Here is a 14831-nt window from a genome sequence, read left to right as displayed (position 1 = left end):
TAAGACAGTAGTTTCCAGCTGTCATAGTCTAGCGGCACATTATATTTAGCTGTGCTATCAGCTGTAGTAGAAGAGGTTAAACCACTGTAACACACACTTTTTTCTGCCCCCTCTTATCCCTACTCTTCTCCAAATAGGCTGTTCATTATTTCCAGAAGCCCTCTTTATCTGACATAGAACCTTGCACTCTCCTCTGCTGTGAACATGGTCGCCTCTGCCCTCCTACCTCCTGTCTTTTTCCTGCTTTCTTAGTTGTGTGTGTGTGTGTGTGTGTTTGTTTACAGTCTTTGTCCCGCTTATCCTTTTTTGTACCCTCATCCTGCATCCTTCCTCCCTCTGTCTGTCCGTCTGCCGTTCTCCTCAGGAGGTCTATCGGCGTCTGACCCCCTATCGCCACATTGCCAGGCGGGACGGACGGAAGAGGTGGAAGTGAGCGAGGGCGGAATATAAGTAGAAAACGTCAGATAACCTACGAACTATATGTTCTGTATCAAATGCAGGGCTGTCAGTAATGTGCTTCTTGTCCATATGTGCTCTGTGGTACGGCAGAATTGAGGGGATTTTCTTACCCGTGACCGCAGCCTGTATTCCCGTGGCTCTTTTATCGTGCGATCGGATAATGCTTAGGGACAGAGAGCAGTGTTTAAGAACCTGCAAATGGAAAAGTAACGCAAATAGCTACAGTTAATCCACAAAGTGTCCGTAATCCTACTCATAACACTTGTGGATCAGAACATGGATGTGTGATGGCTTCTTCATCCCTATGTTTACATGTTTTTGTATGCGGGTGTGGAATATACAGTATATGAAAAGAAAAAGGTTTTGACACTGCGAGTTGTACAAACTACAGTACCAAACATATTAAATCAACAGCATTAGACTACACATGTATACATGTTGTTTACTGTCAGGATCAAATATGAGGTTATGACGTCCCATTCCTTTTTCTTATGTCTGTCAGTAGACTCTATAGGAAAGCACTAAAAACTACAACGTGGTGATGGGAGAAGACTCAGCCGAAGGGGGCTTAAAGGCCTGGTTGGAGGGCTTCTGCACAAAAATTAGACCGCCCATAAAGCTGCACATTCTGAAGAGACGGTCAGAAAGCAGCTTGCAGATGATCTGTGAAACTAAAACTGTGCAAAGTGTGGACCAAAGAATCAATCAATCAATCAATCAATGTTTATTTATATAGCCCCAAATCACAAATGTCTCAAAGGACTGCACAAATCATTACGACTACAACATCCTTGGAAGAACCCACAAAAGGGCAAGGAAAACTCACACCCAGTGGGCAGGGAGAATTCACATCCAGTGGGACGCCAGTGACAATGCTGACTATGAGAAACCTTGGAGAGGACCTCAGATGTGGGCAACCCCCCCCCCTCTAGGGGACCGAAAGCAATGGATGTCGAGCGGGTCTAACATGATACTGTGAAAGTTCAATCCATAGTGGCTCCAAGACAGCAGTGAGAGTTCAGTTCAAGCGGATCCAAGACAGCAGCGAGAGTCCCGTCCACAGGAAAACATCTCAAGCGGATCAGCAGCGTAGAGATGTCCCCAACCGATACAGGCGAGTGGTCCATCCTGGGTCCCGACGAGCGGTCCATCCTGGGTCTCGACTCTGGACAGCCAGGGAGGGGGGGACATAGGAGAACCACCATTACGTGCTATGTAGATCACAAGGAAATGTTGTAATTAGAGATGTCCAACAATATCGGTCTGCTGATATTATCGGCCGATAAATGCATTAAAATGTAATATCGGAAATTATCGGAATCGGTTTCAAAAAGTAAAATTCAAGACTTTTTAAAACGCCTTGTGTACACGGACATAGGGAGAAGTACAGAGCGCCAATAAATCTTAAAGGCGTGCCGGCCCAATAATAATAATAATAATGGATTAGATTTATATCGCGCTTTTCTATTGTTATATACTCAAAGCGCTCACAGAGAAGTGGGAACCCATCATTCATTCACAACTGGTGGTGGTAAGCTACATCTGTAGCCACAGCTGCCCTGGGTTAGACTGACAGAAGCGTGGCTGCCAGTTTGCGCCTACAGCCCTTCCGACAACCACCAATCATTCATTCACCATTCATTCACCGGTGTGAGCGGCACCGGGGGCAAAGGGTGAAGTGTCCTGTCCAAGGACACAACGGCAGCGACTTTGATGTCAATAGTTGGGAAGCGAACCTGCAACCCTCAGGTTTCTGGCACGGCCGCTCTACCCACTACGACATGCCGCCCCAAATCACAAAATATCTACGGCTTTTCACACGCACAAGTGAATGCAAGGCATACTTGGTCAACAGCCATACAGGTCACACCGAGGGTGGACGTATAAACAACTTTATCACTGTTACAAATATGTGTCACACTGTGAACCCACACCAAACAAGAATGACACATTTCGGGAGAACATCCGCACCATAACACAACATACGGCGTGGCGCAGTGGGAGAGTGGCCGTGCGCTACCCGAGGGTCACTGGTTCAAATCCCACCTAGAACCAACCTCGTCACGTCCGTTGTGTCCTGAGCAAGACACTTCACCCTTGCTCCTGATGGGTGCTGGTTGGCGCCTTGCATGGCAGCTCCCTCCATCAGTGTGTGAATGTGTGTGTGAATGGGTAAATGTGGAAGTAGTGTCAAAGCGCTTTGAGTACCTTGAAGGTAGAAAAGCGCTATACAAGTACAACCCATTTATCATTTATAAACACAAAAGAACAAATACCCAGAACCCCTTGCAGCACTAACTCTTCCGGGACGCTACAATCTACACCCCCTCCCCCCAACCCCGTCCACTTCAACCTCTTCATGCTCTCTCAGGCCCAAATTCCAAGATGCTGTTTTGAGGCATGTTAAAAAAAATAATGCACTTTGTGACTTCAATTATAATTATGGTAGTGCAATGTCGGCATTTTTTTTACATAACTTGAATTGATTTATTTTTTGAAAACCTCATTACATTGTTTAATGCATCCAGCGGGGCATCACAACAAAATTAGGCATAATATTGTGTTAATTCCACGACTGTATATATCGGTATCGGTTGATATCGGAATCGGTAATTAAGAGTTGGACAATATCGGCATATCGGATATCGGCAAAAAAGCCATTATTGGACATCTTTAGATTTAAATGTAGAATAAAAAATCATGATATGGGATAGACTGGATATAATAATAATAATAATAACAATTTTTATTTAGTTTGATTGTCTCCGTGCAGAAATTTGTCTTGGACATCAAGACACATTGTTCTACATACATACACATACATACATACATGCATACATACAGTTCATCCAACAATACATTACCGGATGTATGACCTCTTTACCAGTTATGAAGAAAATACATAAAACACTACATGTAATTGTAAAAGATTAATAAGGTTATGATTTACCTTCACTAGAAAAGTGTAAACAAGAATTGAAACTGTAAGAGGCATAGAGCATTTGCACCAATGGCACAGATTTAATAACAAGTGACAGTAGTTCCCCTCAACCTCCTGTACATATATTTGGTTCTTTTGTTGTTAAAAGCTGCTCCTTTTAGAATAGGCCAGAGAAAACGCAAAATGACATTCTTTCATGCTGGCTTAGCTGACTTATTGCGCGACAATATGCTGACAAATTCTGAGGTTTTTGTGTGTGACTTCAGAAGTGATTTTTGTTCCCCGAAAAATCACATTTCAAATTGTATGGCTTCAGAAGCCCATCTATCCATCCCATCCATCCATTTTCTACCGCTTATTCCCTTTTGGGGTCGCGGGGGGCGCTGGCGCCTATCTCAGCTACAATCGGGCGGAAGGAGGGGTACACCCAGGACAAGTCGCCAACTCATCGCAGGGCCAACACGGATAGACAGACAACATTCACACACATCATGCAGCATTGAGGGAAAGCAGCAAATGATAGTGCGAGGAAGATTGTCTATCTCCCCCCCACTGCCATCATCTGTGTCGCACTGCTTCATGACTATTTCATGATCCTGTCGATTTCCAGGCAGAAGGCTGGTGAGGCCTAGCACCTTTCATTACAAAATATGTGTGCAATCAGCAAGAATATCAACTGCTTTTGTCATTATGGAAATTATTTATTTAGAGGAGCATCCAAAGGATATTTGAGGGATTAATCGGAATTCAGTATTCACAAAATCTACCAATGTTTTGCTTGAGTAGTCAACATTAATTAGTTTCCTTGAATAATTGTGTTGGTTTTAAAGTGCCTCATTGTTTTTGCACTGAATTAGGTTGAAGTGATCCTTTTTCTTTCAAGCGTTACTTGATTCTCTCAATCTTTTGCTCCTAACTCTTCTTAGCTGTGTAATAAGAGAAATACAACAACCCCAACAACATTCCTCCTTATAGACTGTGAACACAGCCTCATGTTTTTGTGAACGTCACACCCTGCTGACTTTCTTCCAGTCTTGGCCTCGTCCTTTGGACTGGGAGTGACCTAGAATGTGGTATTCTTGTTACATGCATGTTTTTGACGATTTGAATTGGTGAGTAGAATGTGCTCAGGAAATAAAAAATATGGTCCTGATTTTTACACTATTAGGTTAAATAGTGTCTGAACCTTTTTACGTAGCTCAATCAATGTGTATTTGTCATTGTGGCTTGTGCAGCCCTTTGAGACACATGATTTAGGGCTATAAATCACAAGTGTCTCAAAGGGCTGCACAAGCCACAACGATATCCTTGGTTCAGATCCCACATAAGGGCAAGGAAAAACTCACAACCCAGTGGGATGTGAATGATTATGAGAAACCTTGGAAAGGACCGCAGATGTGGGTCTAGCTTAATATTGTGTAAGTCCAGTCCATATTGGATCTAACATAATAGTGAGAGTCCAGTCCATAGTGGAGACAGCAGGAGACCATCCCGAGCGGTGACGGGTCAGCAGCGCAGAGATGTCCCTAACCGGGGGTTCCGACTCTGGACAGCCAGCACTTCATCCATGGCCACCGGACCTGTGCCCCACCTTCCACAAGAGAGACGGGGGCAGAGCAGAAATCAAAAAGAAATGGCAGATCAACTGGTCTAAGAAGGGGGTCTATTTAAAGGCTAGAGCAGTGGTTCTCAACCTTTTATCAGTGATTTACCCCCTGTGAACATTTTTTTAATTCAAGTACCCCCTAATCAGAGCAAAGCATTTTTGTTTGAGAAAAGGCTCTAGTGTGTGAATGTGAGTGTGAATGTTGTCTGTCTATCTGTGTTGGCCCTGCGATGAGGTGGCGACTTGTCCAGGGTGTACCCCGCCTTCCGCCCGATTGTAGCTGAGATAGGCGCCAGCGCCCCCCGCGACCCCAAAAGGGAATAAGCGGTAGAAAATGGATGGAGAAAATGGATGGAAAAAGAGATAAAGAAGTAAAATACAGCACTATGTCATCAGTTTCTGATTTATTAAATTGTATTACAGTGCAAAATATTGCTCATTTGTAGTGGTCTTTCTTGAACTATTTGGAAAAAAAGATATAAAAATAACTAAAAACTTGTTGAAAAATAAACAAGTGATTCGATTTTAAATAAAGATTTCTATACATAGAAGTAATCATCAACTTAAAGTGCCCTCTTTGGGGATTGTAATAGAGATCCATCTGGATTCATCAACTTAATTCTAAACATTTCTTCCCAAAAAAAGAAATCTTTAACATCAATATTTATAGAACATGTCCACAAAAAATCTAGCTGTCAACACTGAAAATTGCATTGTTGCATTTCTTTTCACAGTTTATGAACTTACATTCATATTTTGTTGAAGTATTATTCAATAAATATATTCATAAAGGATTTTTGAATTGTTGCTATTTTTACAATATTTAAAAAAAATCTCACGTACCCCTTGTCATACCTTCAAGTACCCCCATTTGAGAACCACTGGGCTAGAGTATACAAATGAGTTTTAAGATGGGACTTAAATGCTTTTAGCTGTATGTGTTATGTACTGTAGGGAGTACTTTTATAGACACCAGACAAATTAGATATTAATTCAATAAAAATAAAAAAATCTAACCATATTTCGATCTTTGTTACATGCAGACTCAGCACTGGCTCAAGCATTATGCGGGGAAACAAGCACTTAATCAATGCGGACTCAGTCGGACTGCCTCTAGGAAATTTGGCAATTTTTCATGCTAACAAAACAAGCGAAACAGAGTACAGCAAGTATGACTGTGTCATCCGTAGGTTGATAAACATCTCTGACAACTACAAGAGTAGTGCTGGCTGTCGAGTTGATAGCCCGGGCTTTTAGCACAATAGTCGGCACGCTCGCTTTTCACGTCGTCAACCAGGGTTTGAGCCCCCGGGCGCAGCTGTAGGGAAAAACACAACGTGGCCAAACAGTGAGTACACAATCACTACAATGGTGCCGTGACCCGGATGAGAGTTGGGTTTAGAGGGGTGAGTGTAGTGGAGGCTCGCCAGTATAGCTGTGCCATGTGTACATAGGTAAACCTCACTCCCTGACAATTTCAAGAGTAGTTCTGGCTATCCTGTTGATAGAACGGACATGTTTGCTTCTCACGCCAGCGACGTGGGTTCGAGTCCTGAGCGGAACAGTAGGGCAAAACACAATGCAATTGAACGAATGAGTACACAACCACTGCACATGTCCGCCTGATAGAAAGCGCTTAAAAGTACAGTAAGGCTCCACTTAGGGCTGAACGATATCGCCTTTTTTTAATATCTCGATATTTTTTGGCCTTGTCACGATATACAGTATATCTCGATATTTTGCCTTAGCCTTGAATGAACATTTGATGCATGTAATCACAGCAGTATGACGATTATATGTGTCTACATTAATACATCCTTGTTCATACTGCATTAATATACGCACATTTTAAACTTTCATGCAGAGAGGGAATTCACAATTAAGTCAATTGACCAAAACTGTATTTATTAAACAGTTATTAAGCATGTCATTTCCGAAACAGAAAGTGCAAGATTGTCAGAAACAATTTAAAACAAGCTATTAGTGCACTTTTGTGCATGATGTCACTAAGATGACATATCAAAACAACACTAAATTAAAGTGTACATTTTGTACAGAATGATTTAAAACAAACAAAGTTCACTTTTGTGCATGATGTCACACAAGATATTTCAATAAGTGTCAAATAAAAATATGCTGCATAATAGGAAATCAAATAGTATGTCCTTCCCTATGTGGTAGGTTCCTGCGGACGTTATCTCCTTCTGTTGTTGACTAATTTTTTCATACGGTGTGGATGTGGAAATGGTTGCCTCGGCATTTTGTTGGTGTGGCACCGAACGAAGATGTTGACATGCGGAGTTTCAAGCACTCTTCATTCTCTAGCAGGTGACTTTTCAAATGATGCTACATTAGTAGGGCTGCTTATTAAAGCTGCAATTAGAGTCTATTGTAGCCGAACCGGAAGTTTTTGAATAGTTTTTGCCCATTTATTGTAATTTTTTTTTCTTTTCAATTAATGTCTTTGGACTCTTTGTCTCATGATAATACAAATTTGAGGTTATCTGTATCACATATATCTTCCAAAGCGTTTTGAGCACAGTCCGTAGGGGGTGCCACAAAAGTCATTTACAGAGATAGAGTGATGTTTTCAGTGTCAGACTTTGACCCTTAACTCATCCAGGCTTTACCACGCCCTTCCCCTTCTTTCCTGAGGGGATTCCAGAGTGCTGCTCACATGGCCCCGGCCACTGACCCCTCTACCCTTCCTCTCAAAACCATTCTTCTCCAGACCCCCATCCTCTCCCTGTGTGCTGACTTCCCACCTTCTGCCTCTTACCTCTAAATTGCCTTTCACTCTTTCCTGCTTATTGCGTTCTTTTTCTGATTATTCTCCTAATTTACAGTAATAGACGAGCATTTACCTCTCTCTGTCCTTGCACTGAGACGTGGGATGTGTATTGGACAAGCACACCAGTTGACCGGCCTCAGGGCCCTAACTCTAAAAGGCCCCTTCTACTCTAAACACTTCTACACTAGACCCAGGCTAAGGTTATCCGGGGTAAATCCAACCTAACCTTATCCTTGTCCACACACACACACACAATGGTCGTTTAAGACCCCCTCCATCCCCCTCTGTCCGCCGGCGTAACGCATCATAGTCACCTCCAGTGTTGCTTTGTGTGCAATTCCTTGAATTTAACTTATCTGAACAATATCCAGTGTCGTGGTATTTCAATTAACTGGAATCCAGTGTGCTGTGGGCCCCTATTGTAGTGAATCACACCTGAGCCATCATGAATTAATCAAATCTTTAATGGACATGTACAATTATACAATGTGATAAAGTATAGTTTACAACAATCAATCTAGAGATGTAGATATCTGGTCACTCAGTTTATTCCAAACTGTGTTAATCGTTTAATGTACGTGCACTGCATGTGTATAAATAATGTACTTTCCTTAGTGTGCTAATTCAAAAGACAGTTCACATATTTGGCAAACTAAATTCCAACATTCAGGGAGGGCAGAATTTAATGTAACTTGTGTTACCTTTTACAATAAGCACCAACAATTAAAAAATAGAGAAGAACAATATAATAGAAGAAACCTATCTATTTTCTACCGGTTGTCCTTCTGTTATTTCTACTAACCAATAACACAGCTTTGTTTATAGGTATACATTACATAATTCAGTTTTGTTGTTAGATGTACATAAAACATGTATTTATCCTTTTTAAAGAAAATATAGCCTTCATTGCCCTCCAAAATTCTCATGATGCCCTATATATGACAGTCATATTGACCAGCCCCCTCCACGGCCCTACCGCCACAAATATAATAGCAATCTGGGGGAAACTCTGGAGTAATTTGGGTAAAGTTTCAAAACATGTTTTGCGACAAGTCGGCAAACAGGCAGTGCATGCTTTTAAAAAAGCAGATGGCTTTCCCTCGTTGGCCAATTAGTACATTGAAACTCTTACTTCCGTTCATCTATTTGTTATGCATGTCTTTCATTTGGGGCAAGAAAAGTTTGATGTGCCTCTCTTTAACGTTGTGTGAGTGTGGTGACTGACTGTGTATTTTTATGTAAATTTTGTGTTTGTTTTCTGTGACAGTGGCAAGCCCATATAACTTTCATGTTTGGCCGCTGGTAAGGATAAACGAGATTATTATAATACAGCATATCATTTCGGAAGCCAAAATGTAGCAGGAATAAATGAAGGCGGCACCAGTGTTTGCAGTACAACCCTGGCAGTGTTGAATCCATTGGCAAGTGGGGATAAGTAATTTGCTGCATTCCTGCAGCTTTGCTACTGGCCTCAGTCTTTCAAGGAAACATTTATTGAAGTAGTGGTGTCACAAATTAAACACGGTTAGCGAAACCGAATACAGTGAAAAACATCACTTCTCATTTTAATGTGTTTTGTATAAAATGTGTAATTCTACATTTATTCTCTCTTTTTGTCTCGCAGGGTCAAACCCGATAGTGCGAACCTCTTGCATGGGAACCCTGAGTCCTCGGCAGCCTCCTTCTCTCTCTAGAGCTTGAGGCAAGCATGGCAGGATGAGCCTCCGCCAGCGATAATGATGGCCAAAAAGCAAGATGTCCGGGCGCCCATCTACAACCTGGTCGTGGTTGGGCTGTCCGGTACAGAGAAAGACAAGGGCCAATGCGGAGTGGGAAAGTCCTGCTTGTGCAATCGCTTTGTTCGGCCAAGCGCTGATGACTTCTACCTGGACCACACTTCTGTTCTCAGCACTAGTGACTTTGGAGGACGTGTAGTGAACAATGACCACTTCCTCTTCTGGGGAGAGGCTGGTAGGACTGTGGAAGAGGGACCAGAGTGTCGAATGAATGTGGTGGAACAGACAGAATTCATTGATGACCAAACATTCCTGCCTCACCGGAGCACGGCGCTGCAGCCATACATCAAGAGAGCTGCCTCCACCAAACTAGCGTCAGCTGAGAAGTTGATGTACTTTTGCACAGACCAGTTGGGGCTGGAGCAAGACTTTGAGCAGAAACAGATGCCCGAGGGCAAGCTCATGGTGGATGGCTTTTTACTCTGTGTGGATGTGAGCAGGGGCATGAACCGCAGCTTTGAGGATCAGATGAAGTTTATTACAAATCTGTACAACCAACTTGCTAAAACAAAGAAACCTGTGGTACTGGTTCTTACCAAATGTGATGAAGGAGTTGAGCGCTACATTAAAGACTCCCACACATTTGCTCTAGCGAAGAAAAACCTGCAGGTGGTAGAAACGTCAGCACGCTCAAATGTCAATGTTGACTTAGCCTTTCTTACACTTCTTCAACTAATTGACAAAAGTCGAGGGAAGGCCAAAATAATCACTTACTTTGAGGCACTAAGACAGCAGAGTCAACAGATTGCCTCAGCAAAAGACCGCTATGAGAGGCTTGTCAACCGCATTGTAAGGAACCACAATGAGACTTGGCCCTCTGTCAGTCACCGTATGCAGTCCGCACCAGAATACAAGGACTATGTCTTCCTTGAGGGGACAGCTAAAGCCAAGAAGCTCTTCCAACAGCACGTGCACAGACTAAAGCAAGAGCATATAGAGAAACGGAGGAAGGCCTATCTAAGTACTTTACCACAGGCCCTCTCTGTACTATTACCGCAATTGGATGAGATTGATCATTTGAGCTGGTCTGGAGTTCAGAAAGTACTGGAAACTAAGAGAGACTTCTCCCAGTGGTTTGTTGTTTTAGACGACACACCGTGGGAGACCACGCCGCACATTGACAACATGGAGGATGACCGCATTCCCCAGGACCTCCTTGAAACTCGCACAGCTGAGGATATCTACAAAACTCACCTGGACCAGCTAAGGGAAGACCGAAAACGAGCAGAAATGAGATGGGAATTCAAGGAGAAGCTGAGTGTCTCGCCGTTCATTACTCCAGGAAAACCCTGGGAGGAGGCTCGCAGCTTCATAATGAATGAAGACTTTTACCAGTGGCTGGACGAAGCAGAGTATCTGGATATCTACAATAAGCACCAGAAGGAGATTATCGACCGAGCCAAAGAGGACTTTCAGGAGCTGCTACTTGAATACTCTGAACTTTTTTATGAGCTAGAGGTGGATGCAAAGCCAAGTAAAGAAAAAATGGGAGCGATTCAGGAAGTTTTAGGTGAGGAACAAAGGTTCAAAGCCTTACAAAAGCTACAGGCAGAAAGGGATGCTTTAGTATTGAAGCATATCCACTTTGTTTACCACCCAACAAAGGACACCTGTCCCAACAGTCCTCATTGTGTGGACTCTAAAATTGAGCAGATCCTGGCTTCCAGATTTCCCACTCGCTATGCATCACCAGATAGTTTAAGACTGGATGGGGGTAGGGCAGAAAGGATCAATCTGGTCATACTTGGTAAAGACGGGCTTGCCAGAGAAATGGCAAATGAGATAAGGGCATTGTGTACCAGTGACGATAGGTACGTGCTCGATGGAAAAATATATGAATTAGCCCTTCGGCCCATTGAGGGCAATGTACGCTTGCCAGTCAATTCCTTCCACACACCAACCTTTGCACCTCATGGTTGCCTGTGTTTGTATAACTCAAAGGAATCACTCTCATATGTGGTTGAGAGTTTAGAAAAGCTTAGAGAGTCAACAATAGGTAGAAGGGACAGAGAAAATGTTTTAGCCCAACTGCCACTTTTTCTCCTCCTTGTGACTAAGCGTGGGGTGGGTTCTATAGGGGACATTGGGGGGGAAACTGCCCAGACTCTTATTCATCAAGGGTTGCTTGTGGCTGCAAAGCTGCAGTGTTGTTACCTGGACCCAGCCTCGCCAGGCATGGGCTATGGGCGCAATGTCAATGAGAGGCAGCTCAACCAGATGTTGAAAGGCCTTTTAGAGTCCCGTAGAAGCCTAAGAAGCGGCTCACCTCCTTTACCCTCTTCATTGTCCACCCTCAGAGACTCTCAGTCCCAGCCAGTTCTAGAATCAGACTTGAAGATTGTCATGTGCCTCATGTGTGGAGACACGTATGATCTAGACCAGCTCCTTGCTCCCTTCTTGCTGCCCCAGCATTGTCGCCCCGCTACCAGCCTCAACAGTGGAACCTCTGTCCTACTGGATCTAAGTATCGGTGGTCAGAGACAGACAATTGAGTTGTCTTTGCTTTCCTTCCATTCCTCATTCTCTCTCCGCAAGACTCGACTGGTCCACGGCTACATTGCAGTGTACTCTGCTCGCAGGAAAGCCTCCTTGGAAACTTTGTGTGCTTTTCTGTGTGAGGTTCAAGACATCATTCCAGTTCAGTTGCTTGCAGTTGGGGAAAGCCAGATGGAGCTTTCAGACTCCGAGTCAGCAAAGGAACAGGTCAGTCAGGGAGAGGAACTTGCTCATGAAATTGAGGCAAGGTTTAACACAGTAATATGCGGGCATGGAGGAGTTGTAGGCGGACTTCATAAGATCGACCTTTTCCAAACGTTTCTCAAGGAAATAGTGGAGAAGCGCACTATTATTGAGGCAACACACATGTATGATAACGTGGCTGAAGCCTGTACCAATGAAAGCACCAGCCCCCGTTGTGGCTCGCCAAGTCCAGTGAATCTTATGGACTCCGAAGACGACATTGACCCATCACCACCTTCTTATCCTACTTTAAGGGAAGATGGAAGTCTGTGTTCCCATCTTGGAAGCTTAAAGCTAACAGATTTAGATTCAAGTGACACATTTTCCGTTATTTCTGAACTCAGCACATTTGAAAGCAAGTTAAACAACAAGGTGCCTCCGCAAGTGAAACCGAAACCTGTCCGAAAGGTCAATCTAGGCCCTTACATGGACCAGCAAGTTGGCACCACCCGCCGCTCTTTGCCCCAAGCTGTCACCTGGGCTCCAGGCAGCGACGGTGGCTACGATCCCTCTGACTACGCCGAGCCTATGGATGCTGTCAGCAAACCTCGACATACAGAGGAGGAGAGTATTTACTCCGTCCCTCATGACAGCACACAGGGCAAGATAATTACCATCCGCAACGCCTACAAAGGTCACGCCAACGGGAGCGCCGGGGGGAACGGGTCCGACAGTGAGGCGGATAGCAGCTCGCTGGAACGGAGAAGAAAGTTGTCGGCCATTGGAGTAAAACCTAGACTTTACAGGGACAGATCCAAACGTCTTGGAAAATTCAGCAGTTTTAGGACAAGTTTTTCAATAGGCAGCGACGATGAGATGGGGGGGCCACCCAAGGCTAGCCAGGATGATGGAGGAGCCCAGAAGGACAACTCCATTGAGGAAAACGAGGACCCCAAAAGGAGAAGTATCCTGAAGAGCTTGCGCAGAAATACAAAGGTCAGTGTTTATGCATCATCTCATAACTGTCATGTATGTGTACTAGACTGAAAAATCCCCTACTAGTATATTAGGGGCCACACATCCTCTGATCTACGTATTGCGCATGGCAGAAGGATCACACTGATTTTATGAAACGTTATTTGACAGAGCGTTGTAAAGTGTTTTTAATTCCTAGTAATATTTGGAGTATTTCTACTGATTTTATTTTTAAAAATCTGACTGCGTGGCGCAGTGGGAGAGTGGCCGTGCGCAACCCGGGCGTCCCTGGTTCAATTCCCACCTAGTACCAACCTCGTCACGTCCGTTGTGTCCTGAGCAAGACACTTCACCCTTGCTCCTGATGGGTGCTGGTTGGCGCCTTGCATGGCAGCTCCCTCCATCAGTGTGTGAATGTGTGTCTGAATGGGTAAATGTGGAAGTAGTGTCAAAGCGCTTTGAGTACCTTGAAGGTAGAAAAGCGCTATACAAGTACAACCCATTTATCATTTATTATTATATGTAATTATTGAGGAGCAGGCACACTACAGTCATTGCAAACCTAGGGGACACAGTTATTTTTAAATGGATTATTGTGTGCATTTACTAATGAACCCTAGCATTAGAACTAGATTTAAGGGATGAATCCTCTCCCAGATAAAGTAAATTGTTTTACATTTATTTTATTACACATTTCCCCATGGACGTGTCTTATCAAATGTTTTGTTTTGTTTTGTTTTTACAAGTTGTAGCTAATGACTCATGCAACATTACACAATGTTTTGCACTTGCAGTTTTAATTAGGTTTTGGCTGAGAATCAACACCTGCATGCATCCTTTGGTGGATAACTTATTGCTGAAGTTGAAGAAGACTAATTAGTGCAATCTCTGCTTTCGGGAAGCTTTTGCGCAGAGGAAAAAAAAAGACTTTAAAGGATCACCCCTAAAAGGATGTTTGCTATGTTGTCCCTGACCGCTCTGTGGGAGCCCTCGAACTGAGCTCATTATCGGAGGCTGTATTTAAAAGTTCAGTCATTACACTCCTGATAGCAGATGAAAGAAAATCTAAATGGATCAAGAAAGAATCACTGATACTTGTTTTTTTTTTCACCACATATTTTATAAGGATCGCTGTCTATTTTAATAGGCTGGTTAATGAAGAAAGACTAAGACAACATACAAGCAAAACTGCATGTGTCATTAATATGGGTTTTACGGTACATGTATTCGTAGTCTGAATGTTTTGGTATAGAACATGTTGTATGGTACATATATTCGTTATAACAATATACATCACAATAATATGTATTGTTATAACAATATATATTACAATATATTATTTGATGCGAAAATGATAATAGGACCATTTCAAATATGGGTTTCAAAGTCTCCTAATTTGACTGCTGACATATGCGATAACATTTCTGGCGATATCATTTTTTCAAAACTATCGTTAATCTACTTGCTCATTTTTGTTAATATCTGCTTGCTTTCGGATGCAACGTGGTTCTATGTACACTGCTGTTAAAATTTACTAAGCACTTATTTTTCTATTGTTTGGCTTACTTGTAGGGGTGTAACAGT

The 14831-nt window shown here is 43.1% G+C and overlaps 1 protein-coding gene across 2 annotated transcripts in view; it reads left to right on the top strand.

Annotated features, from left to right (window-relative positions):
* Window positions 1-14831, top strand: part of arhgap35a (Rho GTPase activating protein 35a) — a 155277-nt gene that overhangs the window by 71798 nt on the left and 68648 nt on the right. For both annotated transcript variants that reach the window (XM_061878628.1, XM_061878627.1), the window contains one exon: window positions 9422-13268. In XM_061878628.1, coding sequence (XP_061734612.1) covers window positions 9534-13268 — 3735 coding nt within the window. In that variant the 5' untranslated portion in view covers window positions 9422-9533. The remainder of the gene's footprint in view (window positions 1-9421; window positions 13269-14831) is intronic.

The sequence above is a fragment of the Nerophis ophidion genome, linkage group LG18 (assembly GCF_033978795.1).
Source record: "Nerophis ophidion isolate RoL-2023_Sa linkage group LG18, RoL_Noph_v1.0, whole genome shotgun sequence".
Taxonomy (NCBI): Eukaryota; Metazoa; Chordata; class Actinopteri; order Syngnathiformes; family Syngnathidae; genus Nerophis; species Nerophis ophidion.
The sequence above is the reverse complement of the archived record's forward strand: the minus strand, read 5'-3'. Positions and strand labels throughout refer to the sequence as shown.